General features: G+C 46.5%; 1 protein-coding gene across 5 annotated transcripts in view; it reads right to left on the bottom strand.

Moving 5' to 3' along the window:
• Window positions 1-1,978: 1,978 nt before the first annotated feature.
• rnls (renalase, FAD-dependent amine oxidase) overlaps window positions 1,979-19,449 on the bottom strand; it is a 40,826-nt gene continuing 23,355 nt past the window's right edge. For 4 of the 5 annotated variants that reach the window (XM_061227505.1, XM_061227513.1, XM_061227485.1 and 1 more), the window contains exons 5-7: window positions 11,647-11,820; window positions 8,732-8,907; window positions 1,981-2,486 (exon numbers count right to left, since the gene is read on the bottom strand). In XM_061227505.1, coding sequence (XP_061083489.1) covers window positions 2,334-2,486; window positions 8,732-8,907; window positions 11,647-11,820 — 503 coding nt within the window. In that variant the 3' untranslated portion in view covers window positions 1,981-2,333. Of the gene's footprint in view, window positions 2,487-8,731; window positions 8,908-11,646; window positions 11,821-19,449 lie in introns of all 5 variants that reach the window. The other variant, XM_061227525.1, reaches the window with a different exon arrangement.

Genomic DNA, 19,449 nt, shown 5'->3' with positions numbered 1-19,449 from the left:
TATACCCATAGTACTTTCAGTCAAAATACAATTCCTTGGGTTGTCAAATGCTTCTGGAAAATTTCATTTTAAAAAGTGTAATGCATTAGAAGTCTGACTTAATCGGTATTCATTGGCCTCTCCTATTGTCACACTGACCACAGCTATTAACAATGGACAAATTACACGATAGTGATGAGGATCGCATTTCCCATTATTCACTGTGAATACTTGATAGTGATTTCATATTAACCCCTGGAATAAGAGGTGAGCTCAGCTTCTAACCACATGGAATATAATCATTAATGACCTGTCTTACTGAGGGACATAAATACACAGGGCATCATCACAGCCATCTTAGGTACCTCTGAAATTACCTTCCTGGTTACTACGACAATAATTGGACATTGATTTGGACCTTGAAATTTGCAGACAGCTTAATAATATATTTTTTATACTATATTCTGACTAGAAAGTATGATCAAAATACTGTTACAACAACACAGTTTACTCTAGACTCTGAAATGTGTTGTTACAACTGACAACCCTTTTAAGAGTCTACTCTGTGCTCCATTCAGATGTATGAAATAACAGTGGTCATTTCTTACTATTGGAAATAATATTGCTCAGAAGCAACAAAAAATGTTTTGGTCGTTTTTGGAAAATCAGTAATCACGGAGCGATCTTAGCTAGCCTAGCAAGGCAGGTGTTTGAAGGAATATGGAGAAAAACAGGAGGGTTTACTGCGCGGAAAATATCAGTCACTACAAAGAAACCCAACCTTTTATGTGTTTCTTAATACCCAGCAAAAGCATCCATCCATTGGTAGAGGCTCATGATGCAAAAAAAAGGACAAACACTGTAAATGGCAAAAAAAAAAAGATGATGCAATAGGATGCGATCCTTTTGAAAACACTCCTGCTCATTTCTGAATGCAGATTTGAGGGCATTTTTCACGGCGCGCGCCTAAAATCTGTTTGCCATTTAATAAGCCGGGTTTTCATAAATCATCATTCCGGGGGCTTAGGGGCACGGGACGCGGATAATGCCAGCACACGAGAGGGCATACCTAATCACAAACAGGCCCTCCTCCCCGCGGGGGGGAACGGAGTGTGGCACGGCGACGCGCACACGTCGCGGGGCGTAACCAAACGTAAATAACGCGCGCGCCACTCGTCAGAGAACGCCCAGCTGCCCTGCAAATCCGCCGCCCGGCCCCGGGGCCCACACCGCTGTAATTACAGCCGGATTAGCCCGGCTCTCTCAAGACCAGTGGCCAAACATTTTGTCCCAGATTAGAGTCCAGATGCACTGGCAGCTAAGCTGCAGAAATCAGTCATCCTGCTCCATAGCATTACAGCGCTATAGAATCTGCTGGGAGGGGGGTGGAGGAGAATTGAGTCAGTGTGGGGTGCGGGTGGGGGAGGATATCCACGTGTTCCTGGAAGATCTGTGCCCAGTGTGCCCCGTGCCAGACGTATGCCGGCACCGTGTGGGGACACTTTCTCTTATAGAAAATCTAATTTAATACTTGGCACAAGCCAACGTTTCACTGCGTCTATGGGACAAAGACAAGCTTACTGTACACGGTCTGATGTTCTCCTGAGACCCCGTTCAAATAGAAGAATGAAACTGTGTAATGTATTCAATTTCAAACATGCCATATATGGAAATAATTAGGCTGATTTTAATGTACTTTCATGTCCAAAATTCAGGGTGAATATTTTAAGACATTTGTTTTACATTTCATTCCGTTAAGAGAAAAAAGATAATGCAGACTCAATTAACCGACATGACTGATGCCAAATCAAGTACAAAGCAGTCAAGTAATGAAGTATCTTATTGATACTGCAATTCATGCTAAAGGGAGAAGTATATGGCCATTTATGAGATAAGGCACATACAGAGATGGGCTTCTTCTTTTATAGGTGTGAGTATGTGCACATCTTGACAAGAACATACACATGGAAATGACAACTTTTTTACAACAATCTTTTTATTTGAGAAGAAACATGTTATATAGTACATCTTACATACATCCATAAGAGAATGCTAATGATGACCACTGTAGAAACCCCAGGAACAAGGCCTGGGTATGTGCTGGGATCTGTAAGTTTTTAGCGTCCTTCTGTAAGCAGCTCTGTTGTGCATCTCCCATGGCTTCCGTGTTGACTGTCAGGGAACTACCAGCTTACCGTGACTGGACAGACTGTAGCAGAGCAGTGGGCAGCTTCCTCTGCAGAAGGATAAGTCACTGCTATCCCCCACCCCACAGAGCAGGGCGGGCCCAAACCCTGTGAGTCTCTGTTCCCCCCCACCCCACAGAGCAGGGCGGCTTAAGCAGGACCCTTGCTTCAGAGTGAGGACCTCAGAACCTCCATGACCTTCAGGGCTGACTCCACACAGCCGTCAAAGTTGGAGTGCGTGAAACCGTCGCCCCCACAGACCAGCAGGGGGCTGGGACACAGCGTCATCTGCCCAGGGCTCTCAGCTACGCCGGACATCACCTAGCGAGGGAAAAGGAGAAGAATAAATACAGAAGACTACTGAAGAGCTTGAGAGCAGTAATGACCAGGAGGTCCACATCATCCTCCGTATCCTCCAGCTGCCACAGACTAATCTATCATTCAAACAGCTTCTGTGCAAGACTCTGATTCAATACATCAAGATCAATTTGGCAACTTTAACATTTACTGATACACTGCAAAAAACATTTCTTAAAGTCATTAAGTCTTACGTATGCTCTTTAACTTACTTTTTTCCTAAGGTTGTCAATGAGACAAGACAGTGTTACTTGGACTTTTTTTTTTTTGCAGTGTACAGACATGTCCTACAGTAGTGTCAGTGTACAGACGTGTCCTACAGTAGTGTCAGTGTACAGACATGTCCTACAGTAGTGTCAGTGTACAGACGTGTCCTACAGTAGTGTCAGTGTACAGACGTGTCCTACAGTAGTGTCAGTGTACAGACGTGTCCTACAGTAGTGTCAGTGTACAGACATGTCCTACAGTAGTGTCAGTGTACAGACGTGTCCTACAGTAGTGTCAGTGTACAGACGTGTCCTACAGTAGTGTCAGTGTACAGACGTGTCCTACAGTAGTGTGTGCATCGCTCCAAAGCACTCGGGGTACAGTGAACTCTGCACAAACTGTACGAGCAGGGAATGAGGAAGGGTAAACGGAGCTGGTAGGTCACTGAAACCCGGAGTCCCAAAGAGGGGTCATTTCTCGCGCTGGAGAAGTCCCTGGACACACGATGCGGCTTTCGATAGCGTGCCATCAGGATGAGCAGGGCCTAGCCAGCAGCTAACTGAGTAACTGAGTCATAGCACTCTGCCTGCCTGCTTTCACATCCAAACCCAGAGCCATCCACAGAGATTAATAATTACAAAGGCAGAGGGGACTGGGGGTAAAGACATGGGGAAAAACGCCTTTGCTGAAGCATTAATGTACCTCTTTTTTCAGACTTCCTCTGCTTGGACTATGGTTCTGAAATCTCCCAAAGACAAAGCTTTCAGTCTGAACCCACTTCAAGTTTCTGCAAGAGAGTTCATTTACAAACTAATCCTATCCCAAAATGTAATATGGAAATCCAAAGAAACTGCGCCTTATACTGGTCGGCAGCAGAATGCAAATATGCCCGCTTTGTTTTCAAATGCACCCTGCTTGTTTGCATATTCATCAATGGCCCTCCTTTGGTTATCTCACACGTGCCCCTGATTTGGAGACACTGGTGTGTTATCATTTTGCAATCCATATGTAACATCACATATGCATCAGTATGCATGAGGTAGAAATGTAAATTAAAGGTTTGTGGTACCAATCAGACGGTGGGGAGGAACAACTCCACGACTGAGAGGAAGCCGACCGTGTGCTGTGACAAGCTCCAATTATGTGAGCAATCGAAGCTCAAAGGCAGAGTCCTTTTAAAGCAACCTGACACCCCGGTTCTGCTCCGCTTGAAACGGTCCTCGGTTTTACCCAGATACCTTCTTGGTGCCGGTGAAGAATCGGAAACAAAAATGACGAATTGAGGAGAGAACAAGGCTCGCTTTGCTCTACTCTTGTTCTTCCCACAGTCAGGGAAGAATGCGCCTTGCTTGTTATTTATTTTATTTTTGTGCATGTGTGGCTGAGGCCTATTAATAATGTTTCTTAGAGTACATGCTGTACCAATGTCCCCAGTACAAGCCCATTATGTGAGCGTTCTAGGCTCTTCTGGTTAAAATCCCAGTTGTCTAAATAAGAGCAGGAATCCTGGACAGCCTGCATATTTACAGACAAGGTTTGCATCCAGAGAGGTGGACAAACGACTTCCGTCAGGAAGCTCTGCCTGTCAAACACTAACTAACCCTGAATCTAAACAGGTACAGATCAGGTCAGACGAATGTATTTACCACTTGCAGGAAGCAGCAGCCAATCGACCTTTTCAAACAGGTTTTTCATAATATATTATCTATATTTCAACGGCAGATAAACACGTCTGTTACTTGCGCTAGTCGTCCGCTGCTTTGAGATACTGGTCCGGGGGAAGACAGATATGACAGGCTCTGGTGCCTGACTGAAGACACATTAGCCAAACGCAGAGCCACAGCCATTAGGCTGCAGATAGAAATGTTAGGTGTAAGAGCAGCATGGGCTCTCTCCAGTAATGATCCGTCAGACTTGGCCAATGGAAGTATTAATAGACGCCAATAAAGAGAGACTCTTTCCAGACGGGAGGAGACCTCGTTGGGCTGACGTGCTCTGGACTGGAAGCAGTGGTTTTTTAGCTTGCATTGTTTCGGGGCGGTAGCCTACGGGGAAAGCCAGAAAACACCATACGGAGCTGAATATAATGTTGAAACAAATTATGAAATACTTTGGTTTTGAGGTGGCTTTAAGACCTGTGATTTATAGCGCTGAGGAGGGCAATTTGGCTCATTACAAGGTTTAAGCCTTTGGCCACTGATATCAGAAAGGCCTCACGGCCAAAGCCTTCCAGCAATGTTTAAATCCTGAGTCTGAAAGTTTAGCGCGGTAATGACTTTTTCGAGTAAACACATTCCATGTACGTGCATGCCCCATTTCAATGGCCTTCCCCCGGCCTAAGAGGTTTAAGATAAACATCGAGGTACATTTCAGTAGCGTAAGGAAATAGTACCCATTTCCTGGGGCTTTTAATAGGCCTGGTCAAAGACTATCTGTTATCATTATTTCCATTTTTTTCATTTATTTTGGTATCTTTAAATGGTAATCTCTGTGTAAATCAATTGATAAACGCGCTTGTTGAAATTCGGCCAAGGACAAATTGTTTGGGTTTTGCTGAAGTAGCGAGTTGATTAGACATTATAACCTCTGGCCTTCCTTCTCTGACGCAGGGATAATGCACACGCACATACGTCTGCTCAGCACAGACAGGGGTGGGCGTGCGGATTTCCAGATAAACGCAGAGGCCGAAAAAGTCTTAAATGTGAAAGCGCAATCAATCACCCGCTGGAGAAAAAACAGGCAGGGAACAAACTGTAACGGCAACACAAGGATTTCAGTGGCAGGTTATGAGGCTAAGTGACATCTATTGAATGAGCTGTGATATAACAGTAAGAGTGAAAAAGCTCCTTACTGCACTGCAATATCTACTAATGTTACTGCTAGCACTGCCATAGAGGGTCAATACACAGAGGAAACATACGCCTTCTAAAAGACCAGGTGAGACCAGCTAGTGAAAAAGAGGGGAGGAGGCATTAAATTGTAAAAAATGTGTCTGAGACGCAGGAAACCCACTCACACTGAAACCCAGGGCTCATTCTAATTGCTTATCTTCCTCCTCTTTTTTCTTTTCTTTGCTCCTTTTTCTACTCCTCGCTCCGCCCATTGCGAAAGGCTAGAAACTGGCTGGAACAAGAAGTGAAGATGGGGAAATGGAGAAAACGTGAATTAGGCAAATGGAATGTCCTTATTCTTTCAAACATCAGTTCGAAGCCACAACGTGGCAGATGCACGGCAGATGGGGAGAGGTGGACTTCTAGCTCTAGAAGGAACATTTAATGGGTTGGAATGCCCTTAAAGATGGCGCCGGATCTCAATTGATTTCTGGGTCAGGAGCAGGGAAAAGACGGTATGCTGCCCTGCCAGGGAACAAGTGCATGCTGGCGTTGGCCGTTTTTCATCCCTGACCCCCAGATCCCAGCCCTCACCAGCTTCCGGAGAGGCCAGCACCCAACTCATCTCAGCTGGGTAGCTCCTCTGACAGCAGGTATGAGGTACGGCTGTTGAACCGCTCGGATATGATGGGAAGCTAAAAGGTAACACTGTAACTGCCTTGCTTCTAGCCCTGCCAGGATAGCCCCATGTCATGATAACCTACTGTGGGAGTTCACAAGTGGTGTAACTAGGATGAGTCCTCAATGTGGAGACACAGGTGCTCTGTGGTCCAGTGCTGAATATAGACAGTGCTAATGGGGACGGAGGCCTGCACTGCAGCCCTGTGGGGTGTACGCGCGTTATGGCTACAGTCTCACCCAACAATCAACAATCAACACTGCCCCCTCTGGTCAAATGGTGTACTGCAGTGTTCCTGCTGCAGCTGTGCAGGTCTTCACAGCGATAACTCCATAGGGTTAATGAACGGGCGCACGCATTTCGGACAGAGGACGCTGCAGGAATGGGACAGGAATACATGTCTGATTGGGAATTCCAAATTGCGGAGAAGAAGAAATATGGGGTAGAGATATATGCCCCTGAGTCACAGGGCAGATTTCGGGTAGCATGCATTAATAGCAGCTGTAAATCCTGAATGAGAATGAGAATTTAGTAGCATTGATTTTTTTTTTCTGCATTGATTTCTGTACATTTCTATTAGGATACGTATTGAAGAATGAGATATTTATGGATAAGACGGCAAAGGCAAGCTTTATTTCGGTCGCTAATGATTAATTACATTTTTAAGGAGCTATTATAACTCAGACAGTTGACGTAGCCGACAATGTTCCCTCACGTCAGGTAATGGAGGAGGAGTCAAATTAATCATCTGGATCAGAGGGGGGCCATTTTGGCTCTGTTTCCTGTGGTCTCTTGCTGGAGGCCAGGTGTGAGATGTATGCTGGTTTGTCCGGCTCAGGCCCAGCCAGGCCTGGCCGGCTCACTGCCGCTCAGTCATCTAGCCTCCCACACAGATGTTCCGTGCCCTTTGACCCGGCGCAGCAGCTCAGCGACGCATTTCGCCTCGGGGGTGTGTGTGTGCGTGTGTTAAAGAGACAGAGTGCGAGCGATCCACTGTGTGTGTGTGTGTGTGTGTGTGTGAAAGATTATTGTGTGCTTGCACGTGTGTATGTATATGCATGTAAAAGAGACAGAGTGCAAGTGATCCACTGTGTGTGTGTGTGCGTGTGTGTGGAGAGTAGGCTTATTGTGTGCTTGCATGTGTGTTTGTGTAAGTATGGATCATTGTTAATACATGTCATGTGACCTTGACTCATCTGCATGTTGGAGGACAAACTGCCAATGTATTTTTCAGCTAAAAAAAATTTTTTATTTAAAAAAAAATTAATTTAAATTTAAATCTCAGGTCAGCGACAAAGCAAGTTATAGCTAACTAGGCTAGGTTTGAGTAGTCCACCCACCCTTAGATCTTTGTATTCTTCAGTTACAGGTCAACCATCCAACCTTCATATGAATACTGATATTGACTGGGCACCATCATATTTTTTTCATGTATGCCATGTCATCTACGCCTAATTTAACGAAAGAATGAGTGAGTGCCATTCTTTATGACAGAGTGCACACGTGTGTGAATGTATCTGTACATATACATGTATGTGCACGTGTGTGTGTATGCCTGTGTGTGACAGAGAGAGACAGTGAGAGAAAATAATGAGTGAGTGTGGTTATTCCTGACAGTGTGTGCTTTTGTGTAACTGTATCTTAAGTACAAAGTACATGTATGTGCGTGTGTGGGGGTTTGTGTGTGTGTGTGTTTGTGTGTGTCTCACAGCTGTCTGCCGCTGAGGACAGTAAAACACACTTTGGAACACAGCGATGGAGCAGACACACACATTGCGCTCATGAAGCACAGCGTACTCCTCAGTGTGTGAAGACAGCAGACAGGCCCTGGTGCACAGGGAGAAGAAGGTTTGATGTAAAAAGGTTTTCCTGTCATAACCTTTCATCAGGAATCCCGTCGACTGCACGCACATCCTACAAACAAAATCTTTCCGCACCATTCAGACCTGTCACGCGTCTCGTTCCTCTTTTATAAGTGCATTTGTTCTGCAGCAGACCAGGAAAACGTCTCATTAACTGCACTTAAGCCTTCCTTGCTTCATTATTAAAGCAACGCAGATGATTGAGTAACATCCATAGCACAAGCAAAAGGCGGCACAAATCTGTCCCCTTTCAGAGAACCGAGCGATATTTAACAAAGTTCTACAAAGACCGTCCCGTCTATTTCGAGATGCGGTCAAAGCACGTAAAAAAACATTGTCTCAACAAACATAAGACACTGGAGCATCATCAAACAGAGTGTCTAGAACACCCATATTCTCTACACGTGCGCTCTCATGGAGGAATGCTGAGCAAATCTGTCCCAGCTTACCCAACTAAATCTTCCTTCTGGATCGGACCCAGAAGTACACTTTAACTAAGATCAAATGCAATTTGTTCCACAGCAAATTTTGGTATTAGGAAGCATTTGATGATGTGAAAATGAGAGGTGTGCAGTCCACAGTCTGTGTGCCTGTGTTTGATCTGTTCTAGGGGTGCCGGGATCATCTCACCTGTGAGTACCTCCACTTATGGAACTTGATGCTGATTGGCTGGGGAAGCCCAGGCAGGACCTTCTGAAGTTCTTTGAGGATCAGTGGCTCCACCTCCTCCTGGGTTGCCTCCAGGTGACGGACCCCGAACGGCACACTGGTGTGGACCACCACCGCCGGGCCGCGGTCCGGAGAGTCTGCAGAACACAGTGCCATTCAGGAAATGGACCACGGCCTGGTCAGCTGCAAAACAGTCTTAGTCTTATAATAAGACTTAACATTTTATTTTGTTCTCTCAAAAAAATGTTTTTGCTTGTTTTAAGTCACTGTTTGCTTGCAAGTCAAACTTTCTCACCGCAAAATAGAAATAAAAGATTTAAGAATTTGAGATGAGACTTATTTTATGGTCTTTGGAGTTTACTGCTTTGTCCACTGAATACGTCTCATAACGCAGTGCGCCAAAACGGTGGGTGAAACCATTTGATACCAGAAAAGGGGGGAAAAGAGTTTGAGACTTTGAGAAGTGCGTGTTAAAACTCTGGCGATGTTGAAAATCACGGGGACACCAGTGAGAATTGGACACACTCCACAAGCATCTAAATGCAACGATTCCCCCACTCTCTGGCTGTGAAGGCCTTGAAAGGATTCTGACTGGAAGAGAAAGAGGAAAACTTTCTATCTAGGTCCTGATGTTTTATTAAACACTGCGCATCAATATTAAATGGCATATAAGGAGCTTGTGAGACTTTCTACAAGGCAGATTGTGAGTCTTTAACAGCCTGGGAAGGACCAGCAAGGGCCCTTTATACATAAATGTAACATGAGCAGCTTTATTTGTTAGGCAAATATTTGAGTCTGCCCGCGAGTTGGTTTCCATTTGTTTAATAGCAGAGAGCAAACCGTTTGGCCGTGTCGACTGTACATCACATGTAGCGGTGTCACCATATGCAGCCGCATGCCTTTCATGTTGTGAGGTCACATGAGTAGAACCACCCCCACCCACAACCCTGTTTCTGTTTCGACCCGTGGCTAACATCGCGGCTAATTAATTAACCTTGTTTTTTGTGAAGTCATGGCGGTAATGACATCGTCTTAAAATGGGTTTAGACCGATTTTCAGGAAGTATTATTGTACTGCGTCTAATAAACATGCCCACTGTTTTCCCCTTCTGTTTAAGACTAGAGATACACGTTTTGGGTGTGATTTGACTGCACTTGCAGTGAGTGTCCCCTTCCAAGTCCAAATCTGACTGGTGAAGTGGGGATGAGGCCAGCGACAGGGACAGCGGTGAGGAACGGTGGTGTCCGCTGTCCTGTCCTGATGGAGGCAGAGGGGGACTCCGCATTGGTGGTGACGTGAGTTTGCTAATCAATGTTCTCCGATTAGCTAGCCGATGAATAAAAAGCAGGGCTGCTCCCTTAGCAGATCAGTGTCAGGCTGCAGTCCTACTGGCGAGGGAGAGGAAGGAGAAGCATAACGAGAAAGAGAGGGAGTAGAAAAGTGAGAAAGCGGAGGAGAAGGAAAATTAGTGAGAGAACAAAGAGGAAAAAGAGAGGGAGAGGGCGAGGAAGGATAACACTGCAAAAAAGAGAGAAAGCTTTAGTTTCTTACCCCATTGGCAAATTTTAAAATCTGACCTCATTGGCAAAAAATTGTCTTATTTATCAAGAAACGTAAACAAAATAAGTTTTTAAGTCTCAATATAAGACTAAAATACTTATTGAGGTTGACTTATTTTTTGGTTTTTGCAGTGATGGAGAAAGTGGGGGAGAATGTGAGAGACGGAAAGGAGGAAGAAGGAGGAGGATAGAGAGAGAGAGAGAGAGAGCAGGGCAGAGTGTGTGGGTAAGGTGTTGGCACTGTGCCTCTCTCTGACTCACTCCCATGGCACAGAGAGATGATGGGGTCACACAGTTCGGCGGGAGGCTGAGGTACAGTAAGCCTGGACGTCCAGTCCACCGCATCTACACCCCACCTCATTTCAACTCAATCCCATAATGCTTTGAGCCATCGCACATTAACACCTCTTTGATGTATGCACAGGCTCAGCTGAACCTGATCACGCATAGTCCGCAGCACTGTCCCCCCCGTCTGTCCGGAACAATCCGCGCTGTGACGAGGGCGACCTGGCATCTGCGCCCTGGGTCACGGTCGCCCTGAGTTTATACCGTCAGCGAGCGGAAAAATCCAAGGCTATTCTTAACTCCCGATTCAAAGGCGAAGTCAAAACCCTCCCTGGGAGATAACACCCCCACTTCCCTGGGCTACAAGTAAAACACATTACACCGACCAAAAGCAGAGAGCGGATAATGACTCGGGATGTTCCGCCCCGAATGGGGAATGTGTAACGCGGAATGCAAAATTCAACAGCCCCGCTAATTGCGCTGTTGCCTTCGGAACGGCGGGGTTTATATAAGGTGAAGTGCAGAAGGCTTTTCAGAGACCTTCTCCCAACACGCTACATACTCCTCACTCATGAAGGGCGTACGCCTCCAAGTCGACAGATAGATAAAACGGCTTGAACACTTTTCTTCAGACAACTGCCGGGCGAAAGGGGATTTTCCAGGGACCTGCCTGTCCCCCCCAGGCTGCTGTTCAAGGGCGGTCGGCCTGAACGTCTGAATTAACCTTTGGTTCAACGTACACAACTGCTGACAGTCTATGGCCCGGAAAAGTTTGCCTGAAAAAAAAACAGAAAAAGAGGACAAAAGTGTTGCCTGACAGAAAGGGAGGGGACAGACCTGAGTTTTTATGCAAACCGAACATCCTGCTATTTATGACACACCGAAATCTCCACGTTCGAAAGGGACTCCCATGAGGCCGTGCGGCAGACGTCTCGCTGTGCGTCGAGGGGCGACACTCAATTAGACAGCACTTTACGTGACACACCCCCCGCCGCCGCTGGCCCGTTTAAGAGAAAGAATGGGAGCGCTGACCTAAATTGCGCTTTTTGTCATCGATGGAGACGAAGCGGATGCAGGGATTATCGGCGATGTACTTTGCTGCCCACGGGACGTCGATCTGGGCGCCCGCTTTGTAGAAGAGCCCCAGAGCGTAGCGGGAAGAGTAGCTCACTGCCTCCAGCTTCCGCCGCTGACTCTCGTCAATCACTGCCGGAGAGAGAGGAAGGACACAGTTAACCCTCTGAGGTGTGTGATTACATTCTCATGCCGATGCATTCTGACACAAAATGGCTGCCTTTGGTTTCCCCCCTCGTCACTCTAAAGCACTTTGAGTGTGAGAGAAGCGCTATATCTATCTTTTTTTTTTTTATATTGCCCATTCAGAAACGTACTCACACCAACGGCGACTGGCTGCCATGCAAGGCACCAACCAGCTCGTCAGGAGCAATTGGGGGTTAAGTGACTTGCTCAGGGACACTTCGACACACCTGGCATCACTACTTGCATCTGACTGCAATAGAGTTCTAGATCATTGACTTATAATTTTGAAGGGGAAAAAATAAAAAAATTCCAAAAACCTCCTCTTCACAGGGTTAAAGCCCAAGACTCCCACTCAAGCTATCCCAACTCAACCAGAAACCCGATGCCCCTAAACCCCGGTTCTGTAGCTGTCTAACACTCCCCACGACCAGGCTGATCTTTAGGCGTTTCATTTCTACATAAAAATGTTCTTTGCCTTGGTACATTATATGACTCACACTTTGCTTAAAAATACTAAATCTGCAGTGCACTCGAAACAGGCGATGCTGAGTAGATATACAGATATACACTATTACGCTGGTAAAATAAGAAGGACATGATACACTGTGGCCCTGACTCAAATGTAATATATAAAAGCATGAACACAGCTCGACCCACATACAATAATTGATACGGCCTGCTGGTCATGTTCACAGTCTAATCAGTTTTAAGTCTTCAGATAAGATAACCGCCAGGAGAGACTGTGGTGCAACTGCATATTGCGACCGTGAGGGGAAGGATGTTCTCACTTATTTTATTTAGAAGGTTTTGGAGATTTTTTTTTGAAGCAAAGCCGTCCCTGTTTCCTGTCTGGAACATCTGTTGTTTATTGGCCTCTGCTGCTCCTTGTTGGCTGTGCTTTAGTTATTTAAGGGCCCTGAGTATTGAGTATACAGAGGTCGAAGTTCATCTCCGTGGATTCAAATACATATTTTCCTGCGAAGAGACAAAAGTCCCTGTTTCAAATAAAGCCAATCGGATGTTTACACAAACCGGCGAGCAAAAACCAAAAAGTCTTTAAACTCCGTCCTGAATTATACAGAAACATTCAGGTTTCTCAGAGCACCCTGCTCCTGAGACTAGAAAGGAAATTTCCATTCATTTCAAACTATGATTCTTCCAGTTCTCTTCCCTCTAGAAAAGCGTGTTCTTCTGATGCCTAATTAACAATAAAACTAATGTGGTCTTGAAATAGTTCATTGAGACAGAATGTCTGCCTTGAAACACGTTCTGCTGTACGTGGCTTCTCTGCAGAGGGATGCACTGGAGCGCAGACAAAGCTGCACCAAACCCACACAACGATGATGCTTATGAAACTGAATGTCACACTGTGGGTTGTTATATTTCTGGTTCAGTCATCTGTGCCTTGAAATGACAGTCACATGTCAAACGGTGTTAAAACTTAGCGTGCAAGCTACTGTAGAATAATGAGGATTAGCATTAACTAAGTTTAGCAAGATTCCTATCTAGGACACCCCAAGCCCAGTGAGCACCAGAAACAGATGTATTAAGTATACTGATAAACACGGGCTGAAAATACCCAAACTGAAAGCGTCTTGTTTTTGCTCTGCGGTCGGTGTAGCTGAGGAGAAGATGAGGTCACCCAGAATACCCAGAGTACTCCTGTGCCGTAGAGGATAGATGCTAAAGGGTATCGCAATGGCCTGGGTCCCCGTGGACGCCACTGCTATTCAGACGTTACAGTGAACACTGCCAAGTGTTCACTAAAACAGGGCACAGCTGACAAGGGGGGGGGGGGGTACAGCTAAAGAGTTTGGGGGGGGGGTCACATGACTTTCCCATGATACCCCTTTTATCATTTCTCTGTCACGCAACAACATCTGGGTAACATTAAGAACATCTAAATGTGCCCCTTGGTATAGGCAATTAGATGTTGTATCTGACAGAGCACTGCAGAGGGACAAAATAAAATGTCTGATGAATCCATAAAGAGGGGGCTTTCTTTTCTTGCATGGAAGTGTACATTGCGCAGGCAGAATGACATACTGTTGTTATGTTCCATTAAATATATTCCTCTGGAAATAAATACAACAGAAATGAGTCCGTACATGTGTACAGCTGAAATTTGACACTTTCCAGCCCAACATGGGATGTGGGGATTCCGGTAATCTTTCAGCAGAGCTGCGTGAAGCTCACCTGCAGAACCCACACACCCACAGTTGTGGAGGAACTGTTGGAGGACACAACCACATGTGCACACACAGAAAGATATGCACGCACACACAAGACATGGAGACATGCACACACCCACACAGACAGACAACAACACATGTATGCACACAAAGACACACGCCAGCACACACATACACAAACACGTACACGCATACACACACACACAAAGATATATGCACACACATGCACTTGCACATATGCACATACACACACATATACACACACAAGCACACACATACACACTTGCACACATGCGCACACCTTTAAAGACACACACCCTCGCACACATGCACATACATACACACACACACACACACACACACACAAAGACACACACACGCACACACACACACACAGACACACACAAACGCACACAGACACACACACACAGACACCCCTGAGCACTGTGCTTCATTGCCTCCATCAGTAGCCTCCTGCCAGTGAGAAATGGGCTCTGCTGACTTCCTGTTTTCTGGGATCTGGGTCCGTTTACACACCGAACCGTGAGCTCCCCCCGAAACAGCAGGCTCCAGCGAGCCCGCAAGACGGGCCGCCCCGGGCCCAGAATCCACCCCTGGGGACAGGCCCTGAGCCCTAACTCTGGAGCTACAGTAAAAGCCACGTCCAAAAACTGGAGGATTCACAGAAGAAAAAATACACAGAAACAAATCAGCGAAAAGCTAAAATGAGAAGAACATGAGGTTTTTCCTCTCAGTAAGTCACGGCCGGATGGTAAAACTCGGCCCCCGCCCACACACTTGTCCCCAGACCTTTCCTCCTGCCTGCCGCGGTCACTGCAGCGGGCTCTGGAGAGAGGTCACCCGCTCTCTGTCTGTCCGTACCTTATAAATCTCCCCGGACACTCGCGCTACGGCATGAACAGCTGTGCTTTCTGCGCTGCAGGAGACCTGAGACAGTGCCCCCCTGCCCTATCAACTGTGAAGAAATACTTCAGCGCCCCCATAAAACACATTCAGAGCATACAGTTAATCTGAGGGTGCTGTTGGGGGGAGAGTTCCACACACACACTATGCGCACATACTCATTTCTGCACACGTGAACTCGATAAACACCACACGTGCACTCACACACACACACACACTCATACACACCACACATGTACACTCATACACACACACACTGTATGCGCACATACACTCATTTCTGCACACGTGAACTCGATATACACCACACACCACACATGTGCACTCACACACACATACGCTCATATAGCCTATTACACACACACACCACACACATACAGTACGCTCATACACCCCACACACACACACACACACGCACACACACTCATACACACCATGCTCATACACAACACACACACACTCATACACACCACATACACACTCATACACAGTAATATGGGACTGAACACTATCCGTCAGTCGATCAGCAGCATACGAGGCAGCAGTCCCAAACAGGCCGCGGCTGTCTCGCACGGTCTGCTTTATCACATCAATCGGAAGAGCAAATGAGATTTTTAATCTAGTGGCGCCGGGGCCCACGTGTGAACCGAAAACAAGGATGGCGGTGAAGAGGAAGGAGACAGAGCCTGCCCACTTCAGCACAGAAAAGGTCTCGCACCTACATAGCAGACCAGATAGTGTGCGTCTGAGAGCGTCTGAGAGCGAGTGAGAGCGAGCTGCTCTTCTGAGACGAGAAGGTTAACATTTTCCAGTCAGGTGTGCGTGTGTGTGTGTGTGTGTGTGCGTATGTGTGCGTATGTATGTGTGTAAGTGTGTGTGTGTGTATGTATGTGTGTGTGTGTGTGTGTATGTGTGTATGCATGTGTGTGTGTGTGTGTGTGTGTGTGTGTGTGTGTGTGTGTGTGCGTGTTTCTCTTTATGCAGGCTGCCTCTGGTCTTTGATGTGGCACTCAACACGCTGTGCGCGCAAAAGCTGCGAGTGCTGACAGCGTGTTTCTCCCTCATCGCGAGCCACAGACCGCGTTCACGAACCTGTGCCCCCAGCCTGAGCCTGCAGCAGGTTCCCACCGCCCAAAAAGGGACTTCTCTACCAGTGCAGCTTGACTGTGGTTCCTATTCATGGGTCACTAAAAGAACACCATGTACACATCATATCTTCCAGGAAGTCCTGAATCGTTTTTTTTTTTTTTTGTGACACAAGATCATGGCGAATCATTCCACATCTCTGCCTACCTTCTCCTGGGTTGAGAGAAAGAATTACTTCAGCTGAGCAACATAAGCATCATGCAGCGTTTCCATAACGATAATGTAACCCCCCGCTTCTCATCCCTCACCCACTGTTACTCAGCACCCGACTGATAAACCAAAGCAGCTGATTACACCGATAACTCGCATCACCTGTTTCTTGGCTCTGAATAGGCTACAGATTTTGAGGTGGAAAAGAATCCAGCAGACACTGTGGCCTGCCAGGTTGACAGTTGAGAGCACTTGATCTAATGCAACAACAAGGCATCACATGCAAAAGGCTCTTTATGCGGAGGGGATGTGTCGACTGTCACTGCCTGTCCCTATGGTTATAATGGAGCACTACCAAATTATATCTTCAATTCAAACCAACCCACTTTATTATTCAATTCTGAGGAATGATGTTATTCCCGTATGCCTTTACTGGCATCAAAATAACAGAATATTAGAAATAGAAAGATCTTCCGACTATTCTAGGAAATCTTTGAGGAAGACACTTCAGCACTAATTCCAAGAGAACCATTATCTTTCCTGCCAAAAACTTTGGATTACACCATTAAAAGCAGGTGCGGATTTAGCAATACTGAAATTATACGCAGAGAGCAATTTTCAAGTCACACATTTGACTCTAAAAACAGCTTTGCACAAAATAACTGTTCACATAACTGATTGCCTTTCATTGTTTGGGAATAGGTGTGGCCCAGTAGAGAATAATGCTTTAAATGTGAGAATTCACTGCTCCTCACTATATAGAGCAAACGTATATAGCAAACATGTCTATGCTATATGGCGATGCTTATGAAGCACAACCACATTAGGTCCGTATGGACAAAAATGAAGCTATCACTGGAAAAGCCAAACTGGAGCCCATTTCTTTAAATGCACAAGAGAGAGACATTCTTGCATACTGCATTCTGACATTCATCCATGCTGTTAGCTGTTTGGATATTAACTGTCCTGTGGTCCAGGGGGGGTCTGCTATGTTCCCATGTGCTGTAACATGTAAAAACAAATACTAAAAAATGTCTTCCACTCCCAAATTCTGCTGGTCTGCGGGCCTCAATGCTGAGGTCACTTCCTGTGGCAAATGAGCAGCTCCCAGGACTTCCTGTGCTCAAAGCACTGTGAGAGCGGCTTCGGGGTACTGCAACTGTTCCAGTGCTTCCAGGAATCAGGCGAACGGGAGGCGGCGGGGGAGGGGGGTGGGTTATGAGTGCGTCTGGCTCCGGCCCAACTATCTCTGGGTTCACATCTGTATCAAACCTACAGGCGAGGAGAGGGGGCCTACATGTCCACATTTCACAGCACACACACAAGCTTAAAGACTACAGCCTTTCCCTTAATTCCTAACCTCTCTTAGGCCACAGTCAGGGGCTCAGTATAATACCACAAAAGATGCTGTGAGAGAAAAAAAAAAAAACACAACACAACGAGACATTTTCTAAATATGATTATGTTTTCTTTCATATTATCAGAATTCCCTGTTTGTGTAAAATGTAGATGGCGTGCTTTGATATGCAATGTTGGCACAGTTTGTGGCATCTCTCGGGAAATACAGAAGTTTCCGGAAACAGAGGAATTTTGGCCACATATCTGATACACTGCAAGACTAAATGTCTTAATTACTAAACCCTGACATACTGAAACGGCGAAAAGGAAGGTTCCCATAGCAAGAACCCGACGATGTGGCGTCAGGGGCCAAACTGTTCCCATAGCAAGAGGCCGGCAATGCGTTGTCAATGTCCAACTAACCAACAATTGGGTTGTGGATTTAGTGTGGTGCCCTTGGCCTAGGCCTGGCAGGTATTGTTCTAATACAATTCAAACACCGTACTGTCGGGCTGAGGAGAAGAAATCCACCCTTGTCTTGTAATAGAGAGGCAATGCAGTCAGGAAAACACTTCACACTTGATCCAATTATCAGGATCTTTATTTCTGCAGAAAGAGTACGCCTGCCGACAAAGTCAGCACCTCACTAAAAAAAGCATTACTTCGAGCCATCCTTTACTCCAGAACGGCTGCTGAACCGCGTGTGTACCAGTACCAAGGACACCCACCTCATTAGCTACAAAAGTCAAATGGGGTTCTCCACTGCATATTCCCATAGAGTTTTTCACTCAAGGCTTGCGGCAGTAAGAGAAGGCCCTGGCCTGTGATATACTGGCACCTGACTCACACAATTGCTCAGCCAGCCCTGACTGGATGGAAAATAATAAGCAACAGTGAATAGAGCAGAGTACAATATTTTTTTTTAGGCCAGGTAAAATAATATGTAACAATAATAATATGGATGAAAAACATATTAACCCTTGAATCTGAATTGTGCCGTGCTGGCTGTGGCTGGCCATCCCACAGCCGTCGCGCGTGATTGACTGCACATCGCCCAGGCACGTGGGATGGCTGTGTCCACTGGTCAAGTGACTCCTGCTGACCGTCCGGCAGCCTGCGGCTTGCACTCTGTGCACGTGTATGAATGGGTCTCCTCCACCCCAACTCTGTGCACGTGTATGAATGGGTCTCCTCCACCCCAACTCTGTGCACGTGTATGAATGGGTCTCCTCCACCCCAACTCTGTGCACGTGTATGAATGGGTCTCCTCCACCCCAACTCTGTGCACGTGTATGAATGGGTCTCCTCCACCCCAACTCTGTGCACGTGTATGAATGGGTCTCGTTTACCCCACCCCTTTGTGGCTGTGCTGTGAAAAGCAGCAGGCTGGCGCCGTGTATTTCTGAGAACCACAAGTTGTATTCATTCTCCCAAGCCGGCAGCAGGGGCTATCTACGAGCATGTTTGTACATACAGTTGATCGCGAGTTGGACATTCTTTTTTCAAGGCAACAAAAGGACTGTAAAAGTGCCTCCCCGTGGAAAAGACGTTTCTCACTCAAATGAAATTCCTTGCAGGAGGCTACGTTCCAACCCTTCCCGCTCACCTGTGCCCTCTGGTGGGGTGAGCAGTGCTCTTCCACGCCCTGCCAGGGACAGGCCCCGCACATCTCTTCTGATTCCTCACGCTGATGCATTTGGTCAAACCGGCCTATATGTGAGCTGGAGAGAGAGGAGGGCCTGGTGACACATCATAAGCAGTGACGCCTCTCACCATCTGCTCGCGGCCGGCTGTAAAGAATGGTATTCTGGAGCGTTCTCCACGG

The sequence above is a fragment of the Conger conger genome, chromosome 2, assembly GCF_963514075.1.
Source record: "Conger conger chromosome 2, fConCon1.1, whole genome shotgun sequence".
Classification (NCBI taxonomy): domain Eukaryota; kingdom Metazoa; phylum Chordata; class Actinopteri; order Anguilliformes; family Congridae; genus Conger; species Conger conger.
The sequence above is the reverse complement of the archived record's forward strand: the minus strand, read 5'-3'. Positions and strand labels throughout refer to the sequence as shown.